General features: G+C 44.6%; 1 protein-coding gene across 4 annotated transcripts in view; it reads left to right on the forward strand.

Moving 5' to 3' along the window:
* Window positions 1-12,564, forward strand: part of Wasf2 (WASP family member 2) — a 74,600-nt gene that overhangs the window by 43,570 nt on the left and 18,466 nt on the right. For 3 of the 4 annotated variants that reach the window (XM_075944642.1, XM_075944643.1, XM_075944645.1), the window contains exon 2: window positions 4,405-4,577. In XM_075944642.1, coding sequence (XP_075800757.1) covers window positions 4,448-4,577 — 130 coding nt within the window. In that variant the 5' untranslated portion in view covers window positions 4,405-4,447. Of the gene's footprint in view, window positions 1-2,896; window positions 3,094-4,404; window positions 4,578-12,564 lie in introns of those variants that run through there. The other variant, XM_075944644.1, reaches the window with a different exon arrangement.

Genomic DNA, 12,564 nt, shown 5'->3' on the forward strand with positions numbered 1-12,564 from the left:
GTGATGTTGGGGTTAAAACCCAGGGTCTATTGCATGCTGGCCAAGTGTTCCACCTCTGAGGTGTATCCCCAGCTCTCATATCTTTTTCCTGACCAAGAATCACTTTTTTGGTTCTCCTTACTTTGTTTACATTTCTCTCTAGCACTAGCATTTAAGGTTTTAATGACACCTTTACTGAAGGAGCATACATGTTACCGCTCTGTTACTATAACTGTGCGGAACAGTATAGAAAGAGCAACAGGTGAGACTGATGGGCTAGACTCACTCCTGCAACCTCTCTGGCTTCTCGGTTCATAAGTGCTAGCTGGGGTGTGATGGGTCTCTGAGTCTACTCTCCTGATCCTGTGAGGTTTCTCAGTTGATCTTCTACCTCCAGCCTCTGCCTGCGTAGCCTTTGTCCTTACAGTTGAATGATCTGTCTAAAATGCAGATTAGAACCTTCGTCTCAGAGGTTCTTCAAAACCCAGTGTTCTCCCAGTTCCCCAGTAGAGCAGGACTTCTATGGCAGAGGAGCCTCTGTGACTAGATTTCCACAAGAGAAGGGAGACGGGAAAGCCGGATGCTGTGGGCACCTGTAGTGTGTGAGCTGTTAACTTCTCTGGGGCATCTACAGTGGTATTCCTTATGTACAGTCTTGAGGAAAATTGAGAAAACAGTCGCTCTAATCATTTCTTTTGTTCTGTGCTTTAGATGAGGAGCACAGTTGTGAGAGACTGGAGGAGAGCACTGTATTTCAGGAGGTCTGAGAGTATAGCTAGGGGCAGCTTCAGGGGAAAACCCATCAAGTTCATTGAAGTCTAGGGTTTCATCTTTAAATTTTTTATGTGAATGCTGCATTCAACTATGTAATATGTCTATGGTTTAAAGTGTTTTTAAATATTTATCAATGAATAGAATTCATTCAGTAGGAAGATTTGCCTAGGATCTGTGGAACTACAAATAACTGTCCCCTTGCTTTAAGCTCTATAGAGGGAATTTTAGATAGATTTTTTTCAGTGTCTATAGAAAAATCATTGAAGCTACAGAGAAACCCTGTCTCGAAACCGCCCCCCCCACCAAAAAAAAAAAAGTTTAGCCAGGCAGTGGTGATGCATGTCTTTAATCCCAGCACTCAGGAGGCAGAGGCAGGTGAATCTCTATGGGTCCGAGACCAGCCTGGGCTACAAGAGCTAGTTCTAGGACAGGCTTCAAAGCTACAGAGAAACCCTGTCTCGAAAAAAAAAAAAAAAGAAAAAAAAAAAGAAAAAAAAATCATTGAAGATCACAATTATGAAATAACAAAGTCAAGAGAGCAACTCATGTATGCCCTAACTCCAAAACCCATGTATTTTTTTTCTTTTCCTCTTTTTTGGTTCTTTTCGAGACAATGTTTCTCCATGTAACTGTCCTTGCTGTCCTGGAACTCATTTTGTAGACCAGGCTGGCCTTGAACTCACAGAGATCCACCTGCTTCTGCCCGCCCCCCCCCCCCTGCCGGGATTAAAGGTGTGCACCACTGCCTCCCGGCTCCCTGTATTTTCTGAAGGCTGAAATCTGTTTACTATGTCTATGTTTATTGTCATTCAAATGTAGGATTTTTTTTTCTTTTGTCAAATTACTAGTGTGGTTCAGGGTATGCATGATTTCATGCTTCTTATATAGAAGACAACCAATCCTTGATTATCTAGAAGAAAAATCAGCAGTTGGTATAGGTAATTCATATAGCAGACAATCTTGTCTCTTTTTGATGTCTTTGAAAAATGCCCCACTCCCCCAGCTCCCAGATTTATTTTTAAGTATGTGGGTGTTTTGCCTGCATGTGTGTCTGTGCACTATTTGAGTACAGTGTCCTCAAAGGCCAAAGAGAGCGTCAGATCACCTGGTAACTAGTGTTAGAGATGGTTGTGAATCACTGTGTGCTGGGGTTAGAACCCATGTCCTCTGGAAGAGCAGCCAGTGCTCTTAACTGCTGAGCCTTATTGCAAGCACAAAAAATGTTTTTTCTGTTTGTTTTTCTGTGTAACTTTGCCTATCCTGAACTTGTCTATAGATCAGGCAGACCCCAACCCATATGTTACCTGCCTTGCCTCCGAAGTGCTGAGATTAAAGGCCTGGCACACCCAGTCAAAAGAACCATCATTTAAAAGAAATAGCAGACCTGCTTTTCTGATTGTTTGATAGATATTAACGTATTTTTTCTCTTACTCTGTCCTTTTTATATTTACTTATTTACTTTTGTTTTTTTTAGACAAAGGTTTCTCTCTATATCCCTGGCTGTCCTGGAACTCAGCCTGGCCTCAAATTCAGAGATCCGCCTGACTCTGCCTCCTGGGTGCTGGGATTAAAGGCGTGCGCCACCACTGCATTAAGTGCTCTTAGCCCCTGCGCCACCGTCTCTCTAGCCCCAGAAGTTGGTTCTTTGCAGCATGTGGATCGTATTCTGGGGTTGAATTTAGGCTGTCACGCTTGGCAGCGCGTATTCACGCACTCAGCCATTGCACTGGCTCAGCTGTGTTTAATTCCCACCTCCTTTCCTGTTCTAGATTCTTCTTACCGTGGTTAAGTTTCATTAATCAACATGTGTTATTGAATGTAAATGTGCGTCTTATCTTTGTACCTGATACCATTTGCTTTAAGTAGGAGATGGAAAGAGTTAAACTCGAAAGTCTGGAGTTTGGGTTAAAAACCTGGTGGGTCTTAATAGAGATATGGAATGAAGTCATTTCCTAAGACAGTGGACAAGTATTCAGGAAACACCTCTGCACCCAAAGATAGGCACAGTTGCCACACAGTGACCGTTAGGGAGGTTCAAAGTTAGAAGCAAACAGCTGGTTCTTTTAGTCCCTAGGCTGTTGCTGCTGGTGACAGGAAATCTTGTTCCCCAGGCTGCTGGCTTCCTGTTTTATTTTTACTTGTAGAAGACCAGAATGTCCATAACAAGGAGCAGCCTGTTCCAGAGGGTCCCACTGCCTCCGTGTACTTGTTAGTTTGGGGTTTTTGTTTTGGGTGAAACAACATGCGGGTTTTCTTTTAGTCTCTGCAGTAATTAGCTTGCTGTAAGCATTTTGTGTTCGCAAACAACTCTGGTGATGAGCTGGTGTTTTAGGAGTTGAAGTGAGTAAACCTGACTCTTCCTTTTCCTCCTCTTCTTCTTAGGAATTTATGGTTGAGGAGTTTCTGTAGTTGCCTGTCTTTGTGCCTTTTCATTTTATGTGAATTTTCCATTTCCCCTTGCACAAATGCTGTTAAGACATTTTAGATTTCTTTATATTTTCCTAAGATATGAAAACAAGGCCTGTCTGCTGTGACTTGACTGCTCTGATCATAACCATTTTCTCCTTGAATTAGTAATGTAGGAATTTGGTAAATCTAAATAATAGCTCCATGTGAGCCTGAAGTGCCGGCCTGTGAGGTGGACACCTTGGGAAAGGGCTCAGCTACCAGGATGAGAAACAGTAATGGAAGGTTTCCGCATCTGTTCCAGACACACGCTGCAGGTCTTGGCCCAGGTGTATAGAATTCAGTAGAGGGCCAGGGAGTCTTAAAACACAGATGGTTCAACATCCTGGTTGACGTATTGAGCATGTAAATTTTTTCTTGATTTTCCTTCGTTCTGTCAATTTACAGACTAAACTTTGGTAGGTTCATAGACCTGGCAGCCAGTATTTAGTTGTATGTTACCAGTCATCATCCAGGAAGATCTAGAGAAGTTGCATACAGAGGCTTATCTGTGGAATCACTGGCAGCTGAATTCATTGAGGAGAGTATCAGATGAAAGTGAGGAAGGCTGCCTTTGTTTTTTTTCTTTTTCTTTTTTTTTAATTTTTCCTTTAGAAAAGGAACTCAGTCTGGCCTTGGACTCTATTTAGCTGAGCATGACTGAACTTTCGTACTTCTTCTCATGTGCACCACCATGTCTAGTTCAGGCCATGTTGGGTTTGGGGCTCAAACCTGGGGTCTCATGCGTGCTAGGTAAGTACCATGGTTGCATTCCTTGCCATAGGAGGATGTTTTTGAACCTTGTAACTGGTGGCCTACAATCTGATCTGTATTGGTTGCGGATACCCCAAGGATAGCATATGTACCACTCACTGTCTTGTACCTGCTGTTTTCTGACCGAGCCTCTTTGTCTGGAGGGCTCTTATTGGTTAGAGCAGTAATTGCTACTTGAAGGTTTTCATTGCCTCCATGACATCACCAGTTCAGAATTTCTAAACTTATAGTAAGACTCTTTAGTAACCCTTGAAAAGAAGGTGAGATGCTTAAACTAGAAGGCAGACAGGGGAGTAAAGATTTAACAAACAAAACAACAGCAAAACTGTTTAGATCAGAACAGTACTGAAAAGGGAAAGGAGAAGACTCAACACTGCCCAATGTGCCTGGAATCTGTGGTTGAGTACTGTTTTCCTGTTTTTTCTTTTTAAGGTTGTTTTTCATCATTGAGAACATTGCCTGAAGCAGGTCCACCATGCCGTTAGTAACCAGGAACATCGAGCCAAGGCACCTGTGCCGTCAGACGTTGCCTAGCGATACAAGCGAGCTGGAATGCAGGACCAACATCACCCTGGCAAATGTCATCCGACAGCTGGGCAGCCTGAGTGAGTGCCTTGGAGAGCCTGTGCTTTGCCCTCAGGGGTCGTTGGTGTTCTTTATTTAGTTTCCCTCTCCTCCATGTTCCTATTTCTCCCCCATCTGCCTTCCCTCGGTGATGTGAAAATGTATCCCCTGCTCTCTTCTCAAAGAAAGGCTCTTTTTTTGGTTCATCTTCTTCCCCTCTACCATCTCGTCATCTGCCACCACCTTCTAGGTCCTATCTTCCCCTCCACCTGCTTCAAAAGCATGTGAGGGAAGGGTGGCATGCAGGGGCTGCAGCAGAAACTGCAGATGCAGTGACAGAGCAGAAATTCTCTGTGTGCAGTGGGAAGTTCCGAGCAGCATCTTGGGTCGAGGAATGCTCCTGTAATTAGACGATCTGTTCCGTGGAGCCTGACTTTGTTGAAGCCTCACACGTGCCAGTAGTCTGTCTACCCAACACCCTACCGTGATCTTCCCAAAGGGTGCACTCATAGAGATTCTGGCTGGCGTGTCTACCCTGGTACACATCTAATTGTGCTGCAAGCCCCCAGGTCCAAGATCAGGGTACAAATTGCTTCTGCAGTCTCTGGAGTATTAAGAGTTCTGCAAGCTGTGTGAACACACAGTGACACAAATGGTAGCTGGAGCCATTCTTTTCTAGGAGGAAAACAGGAATTAGCCCAGTCTGTCTAGTCTGTTCAGAGCTGAGCTAAATCCATAGATAGATAGATAGATAGATAGATAGATAGATAGATAGATAGATAGATAGATAGATAGATAGATAGATAGGTAGGTAGGTAGGTAGATAGATAGATAGATAGATAGATAGATAGATAGATAGATAGATAGAGGCTAAATTAGTGAGACTACCTTGGGTGGGGTATTTGCATGTAGTTTGGATGATTCCATTCTTAATCAAGCTGACATTTGCTTGAAGCTGAGGTTTGGAAAAGGCAGATGCTTGGACTAGCCCTGCATTTGTCTATTACTATCCCAGCTCTCATAAACACCTCTGTCGAAATGCCACTTTAAATGATCTTCTTTAGCAAAGGCATTTCTTGCGAATTATTTCCAACACTCACTGCTCCTAGTGACAGCAAAGAAATATCAGAAAGCCTGGATTCCCCTGGATAGTGATATTGCCTACCTTTAAAGTAGGAACCCAAGGAGACACAGCTCTGTGATCAGATGATATACGGAGTCTGAGACCCCTAAACCTTCAGCTAGCACAGGGAGGGCCTGTCTCAGTTGACCCAAGGCTTAGTGAACCCTGGATGGGACATCATGGAGAAGGAACCTGTTGCCACTGCCTGCCTTACACAAAGACACCACCAGCAGCGCAGCAGCACCGCAGGAGCACTGCAGGAGCACCGTAGGAGCACTGCAGCACAGGAAAGCTGCAGAGCCTCACTGCTTCCTTCTGCATAGGACAGAGACCAGCCACTCAGCAGGAGTCCTGCCCCCTCTCAGATGGTTTCCAGCACTGGTGGAGGCTGTTGTGAACTTTCCCACTTGTGATTAAACCACTCCTATCTTGGAGGCTGATCTAAGGGCCAGGGTCAGCTTTTACCCAAGAAAACAAGAGTTCATCACATTAGGGTGCTAACTGACCTTTATTCATTCAACGAACATGGATTGAATATATTTTATATGCTGGATATTGTGAAGATATAGAAACAAGAGGAGAAGGCCCCTGATTTCCAGGAGCTAATAATCTACCAAAAGAGATAGGAAGAACTAAGTTTTGAGTGGACAGTGGAGAGAGCCTGAGAGGGGAACTCATACTTGTTGATTACCTGTTTTATGCCAGTTCTCAGTGAAATGTTGAATAATTTCATTTAATATCACCAAATACTTGTACACATCTAGGAAGTTATAGTCCCATTTTTCAGATGAACAAATGAAAGCTCAGAGACAGGAAATAACTTTCCTGAAGAAAAGTCAGTAAGACTCAAAGTACTCATTTATTACCTTTTTTTTTTTTTTTAATTTTCGAGACAGAGTTTCTCCGTAGCTTTTTGGTTCCTGTCCTGGAACTGCCCTGGCTGTCCTGGAACTCACTTTGTAGACCAGGCTGGCCTTGAACTCACAGAGATCCGCCTGCCTCTGTCTTCCTGTCCCACTGCCTGGCTGTAATTCTGAACTTTGAAATTTTTTTGTTTAGAGATAGGCTGGCTTAGAACTTACTGTGTAACCCAGGCTGGCCCTGAGCCTCCCAAATGCTGCCACCATACCTGTTCTAATTTGGAATTTTTGGTTTATTATTGAGATAAGGAAGATAACGTCTTCCTCAGAGGAGGAAGAGGGGATATAAGGTGCAATGTCAACTTCTCAAGAGCTGGGAATCAGGTAGAAGGTATACAGTAGACTCAACAATGGGGAAAAAATCTTATACCCAGGCATTCTGACTCGTTGACAGATGACAGCTCATGGTTGTTCCTCATTGGCTAGGAACGATCAGGACCTCTGACAGCGCCTGTGGCTAGGCGTGATCAGGACCTCTTGAGAGCACTGCGGTCTCTGGGTTTGCTCCTTTTGGTCCTATAGGCCTTAACTTCCTACGTATCCACCCTTTCTTTTTATTACATGGGTGCTCAGTGGAGTCATAGTTCTTTGCTCAGGTCTTGTTGACCCTGTCTCAGGAGGGCTCAGCAACTGAACTATGCCTGTCTTAGGTTGTCCTGCCAAACAAACTCTTACCCGTCTTTGACTGCCATCCCTAGAAGAGCATACATTCCTGGAGAGCTGTCAGGATTAGGGGAGTAGGCAGTAACTGTTTGACTTACAAATAACCAGGCTTGATGCTGGGTGCTGGCGCACGTCTTTGATCCTAACACTTGGGAGGCAGAGGCAGGAGGATCTCTGTGAGTTCAAGGCCAGCCTGGTCTACAAGAGCTAGTTCCAGGACAGGCACCAAAGCTACACAAAGTAACTCGAAAAACAAACAAATAAACAAAACACCAAAAAACTAAAACAAAACACTCACACACACACACACCAGGCATGCATAACCTCCTGTAGAGGACTGCAAGAGAACCATTAACACCTGAGAAGTCACCTTAGTTTTTGTCCCCTGATGTTGGATCTGCATGAGACATTTAAAGAGAATAAGACTTAACAATAACACCCCACCAATTAATGAATATGTGAACATCCAGGAAGGATCCAATAACCTTTTTATATTATGCCAAATTTTTTTAAATGAGGAATTATTTTTAATTATTATTAAAAATAATCAATTTGGGGGGCAATGAGAACAAGAGAGGGGAGTATATACATTACCCATTCTTGGTTATTCCCTCCTTGGTGGAAGCGTGCTGATCCGTGACTGGGTGTATATCTCTTATTGGGACCTGTTGTGGCAGCCTGAGGGAAAACACAAGCATACCCTCTTCCACGGGTTAGGGGGGCTGGAGGGAGATAGGATCTCTCCATCTCCCCAGGGACAGGGGTGTGTTCCTTGGCAAAGATGCCCAGTGCTTGTAAGCTGGACTGAGCTCCCCGTCATCAAATCTAAAAGAGTTCATATAGAAAAGGACCTTTTTTAAGGACAGATGAGGATCTCTCCTAGTCTCTGGCAAGATAGTCCTGGCCAATAGCTCCTTGAGAGCTCTGTTGGTCTCTCCACAGTGGCTTGTGCCTGTGGATTGTAGGGTTTGCCAGTGGTGTGGGAAGTCTTCCAGGAACCCAGAAAGTTATTGAGTTGTTGAGAGGCATAGGCAGAGCCATACATGTAGACGCATAGACATATTAAAAATGTAATAATATTCTACTAAATATACATGTCATATCTACCTACTTACCTACCTACCTATCAGCCTGTTAATATATACTTAAGTTGCTTAACCAAAAAACGGTACTAAAGAGTCAAAAAGAGAAATAGTATTTTGGGGAGATAACAGTTTTGACAACAATAGTCCCTAGACTTTTGGTTTTCTTCTGTCCCACACCAGGTGGCTCTTCTCATGTGAGACAGAAACTCTAAATTTTTCTTCTAACAACATGTTGGGTTTAAAGAAGGAGAGAGCCATGCTCCAAATCTAAAGCCAGCTTTGATTTTTAATTGAGTCGGGACTACAACTTTTCTGAGAAGTAAAGAGATATAGATGTTTAGTGAGATCTAATACATGACAGATACCTGAGCTCAGTCCTCTGAGTGTTTGTTAGAATCTGAAAAGGCCAGGGTGGCATGAGGGATGGGAGTGGAGGAGGGGGCTGCATGGGGCTGTATCTTTATTGGAAGTGCAGGGAGCCCTGAGAAGATCTTGTTTTTTGGCAAGTGATTGTCAGTTTGATATTATATCCAAAATGATAGTATCTGATAAACCATCCAGTCCAGGAATGTGAAGGAGGTGGACGGTGCTCCAACTAAAGGCATGTCACCAGTCAAGGGCTCTAGGATCTCCATTGCCCCATGAATCCCAACACTTTTCACCCCAGCTCTACACAAATATCATTTGATCTCCAAATCATTTTCACGATTTCCTACAATACCAATCTGAAGGTCAAGGATAATTTTTCCTTTGTCTACATTTTCAACATAAACCTTACATCATTGAACTCTGACGAAAGAGCGTCTCTATAAATTGACCAGTAAAGGCCACATGTGCTTTACCGACTGTCTTAGCCATTCTACTCTTCCAGTGTCTGGAAGATGAACCCAGGCAGGCAGATTGCAGGCATGCACCCCAAAGCATACGGCTTGCTCCTCGTCGTCCAAAGTGCCAGCACACAACTCAGGAGGCTGGCCTTTAGGCCACGACTCTCGCAGCGACAGATGAGAAGCACCTAACTGAAGATCAGCCCCAGGTAGCCAAGGGCATAGACCAGCAGCAGTAGCAGCACAAAGCTGTGGCCACTGCTGCATCCACCTACCAGCTGCTGAGAGTCAAAGGGGATAGGAGCTATGAGGACACACCAGAGCAGCCTGCCGCAGCCTCTCTCTGATGGCCAGGCACAAGCTGCCACTGCTCCTACTACCCACTGAAGTCCCAGCAGGCCCCACAGAAGCAGCAGGCACCTGGGATGGTTCCAGTGGGTTCGGACCCCTGGGGTGATTCAGGCCTCAGGCTCTGGGACCCAACTTTACCAGCAATACGCTACTGTTCTTGGGCAGGCTGCTGAAACTCAAGGCCGGCCCGAGGCCTCCCTCCATGCACTGCTGTGAGATCTGCTGGGTCACAGACCTGTCAGGACCATCTGGAAGCACAGAAGCACTGGAAGAAGCAGCGGCTCAGATGACAGGCACACAGCTCAGCGGAGGTCCAAGAGGGACCGAGAGCCTTCACTGTGGCCTGTGTGCTGTGGCCTGCGCCAGGGAGGATGCCTGTGCTGCTCACATGTGGGAAGCCAGGCACCAGAAGGTTTTGCACACCAGGCTAGGGAAGCCTATTACCTCTGAGGCCACACCTAGGAGTGTCACCTACACCCACGGCTCAGACAGCACCCCTGAGACCTCAAGCCTGGCCAGCACCAGCCTCTAGGCCCTCATTTCCCATGCTGCTCCGCAGCTCACTTCTCCCCACTGAGATGAATGTGGCACTTCCACAGATAACAGGTCACTCTGTCCTGCGTATCAGCATCCCTCTGAGGGGGACAGCAGGCAATCAACAGTGAACAGGGGTGGGAAACTATCAGACTTTTATATCTAGTGATGATGGGGGACTTGTGTGGTTCTTTAGGCCACAGCCAAATGCCCACACTGTCTCCAAACGAGGGACAGTGTTTGGGAATCAAGCTTTGCTTCTGCATCCTAGGGGTCAGCCTTTGCTTCTGCATCCTAGGGGTCAGCCCTGATTTGGAGACACCGTGTGAACCAAAATGTGCCTTCCTAACCGAATGGGCAGACATGACAGACATGACAGACAACACAAAAGAAGGGAAGGATGGGGTCCCAGTGCTTACTTGTTGAAGGGACCTTTTCACCAAAACACACTGTCTTGGGGTCACTGCAGAACTGCGAGTGAGGAGAGGAAGATGACTAGACCCTGTTCTGGGCAAAACAAAAATTATAGCTGGAATGAAAAAGGAGTCTGACCAGGCGAGCTCACAACCTATGTTAGAAGTCCCTGTTCCGGGTGCCAGATGTTGCTGGGTCCTAACGTCTTCCTTGGGGGAGGGGATGAGAAGGCACAGAGTCAACTTCTCAGACACTGGGAGTCAGGTAGAAGACATACAGCAGACTCGTTTATTTAACAATGGGAAAAAACTTATAAACCCTCCCAGCAGCCAGGCATTCTGATCCATTGACAGTTGACATCACATGTCGACCTTCTTCAGCTAGGCACGATCAGTATCTCTGACAGCGCAGGTCTTCAGGTTGTACTTCATCTAGATGTGTAGCCACGGATAACATTATACTCCGGATCTTTCTGCCTTCACCTCCCAAGTGCCAATTCTGCAAGCAAACCACTGTGCCTAACCTAGCCTTGGAATTTAAAAAAAAAGGTGTTCATTAATATGTAAACAAAATTTTCCCTGCTCATCTTCATCCTTCTCCTCTTGCTCTCCTACTACCACTGAGCTGTATACATACATAATACATACATACATACATACATACATACATACATACATACATAAGCTGTATCCATACATAGCTTTTTTATTTTTACCTTTTTGATTTTGAGACAGGGTCTTGTTAAGTTGCCCAGGTTTACCTTGGCCTTCATCTCCCAAATACGATAGTATGTAAATTCTTTGGCCTTGTGTAAAGGCTTCTTCAAGTCCTGTCTTCCTTTCCATTCTCCTGTATCCATCTCCCATTTTACAATATTCAAATAAAATTATTTTTAAAGTAGAGAAGGGAGGACCAATGAGATGACTCTATGGGTAAAGGTGGCTGCTGCCAAGACCAGCAGCCCGAGTCTAGTTCCTGGAACCCTCATAATAGGAGAGAACCAGTTCAAAGGTTTTCCTGTGACCTCCACAGGCAAGAATTCTCTGCCTTTGCCTCCTAGTGCTGGGATTAAAAGCGTGTGTCACCGTGCCTGGCTTCTAGACCACATCTTTTGATACTTCCACCCCGTTGTCATTGGTGTGGTATCGGTGTGGTATTGGCCCCTATCTGAGTACTAGATGCTCTTGCAAATAACAGCATTACACTCCCCGTAATACAAATTATCTGTGTTTCTTTTACTAAATTACAGTTTTTTTAATAGAATGCCTTTTAATTGACTGGGTAGTGGTAGCACATGTCTTTAATGTCAGCACTTCAGAGGCAGAGGCAGGCGGATCTCTGAATTTGAGGTCAGCCTGGTCTACAAAGTGGGTTCCAGAACAGGTCCCAAAGCTACACAGAGAAACCCTGTCTTGAAAAAACAACAACTTCAATGTCCTTAGTCATCAGAGAAATGCAAATCAAAACAACTCTGAGATTTCATCTTACACCTGGCCAAGATCAAAAACATTGATGACAACTTATGCTGGAGAGGTTGTGGGGAAAAGGGAACTCTTCTGCATTGCTGGTGGGAATACAAGCTGCTACAACCCCTTTGGATGTCAATGTGGTGATTTCTCAGAAAATTAGGAAACAACCTTCCTCAAGACCCAGTAATACCACTTTTGGGTATATATCCAAAGGATGCTCAATTGTGCCTCAAGGACATGTGCTCAACTATGTTCATAGCAGCTTTATTGTCATAGCTAGAACCTGGAAGCAACCTAAATGCCCCTCAACCAAAGAATAGATAAGAAAAATGTAGTACATTTACACAGTGGAAAACTACACAACAGAAAAAAATAGCGACAGCTTGAATTTTGCAGGCAAATGGGTGGAGCTAGAAAACATTATTTTGAGGGAGATAACCCAGACACAGAAAGACAATTATCACATGTACTCACTCATAGCTGGTTTTTAAACATAAAGCAAAGAAAGCCAGCCTACAAATCACAATCCCAGAGAACTTAGACAACAATGCAGACACTAAGAGAGACTTACATAGATCTAATCTACATGGGGAGTAGAAAGTAGAAAAATATAAGATCTCCTGAATAAATTGGGAACATGGG

The sequence above is a fragment of the Microtus pennsylvanicus genome, chromosome 13, assembly GCF_037038515.1.
Source record: "Microtus pennsylvanicus isolate mMicPen1 chromosome 13, mMicPen1.hap1, whole genome shotgun sequence".
Classification (NCBI taxonomy): Eukaryota; Metazoa; Chordata; class Mammalia; order Rodentia; family Cricetidae; genus Microtus; species Microtus pennsylvanicus.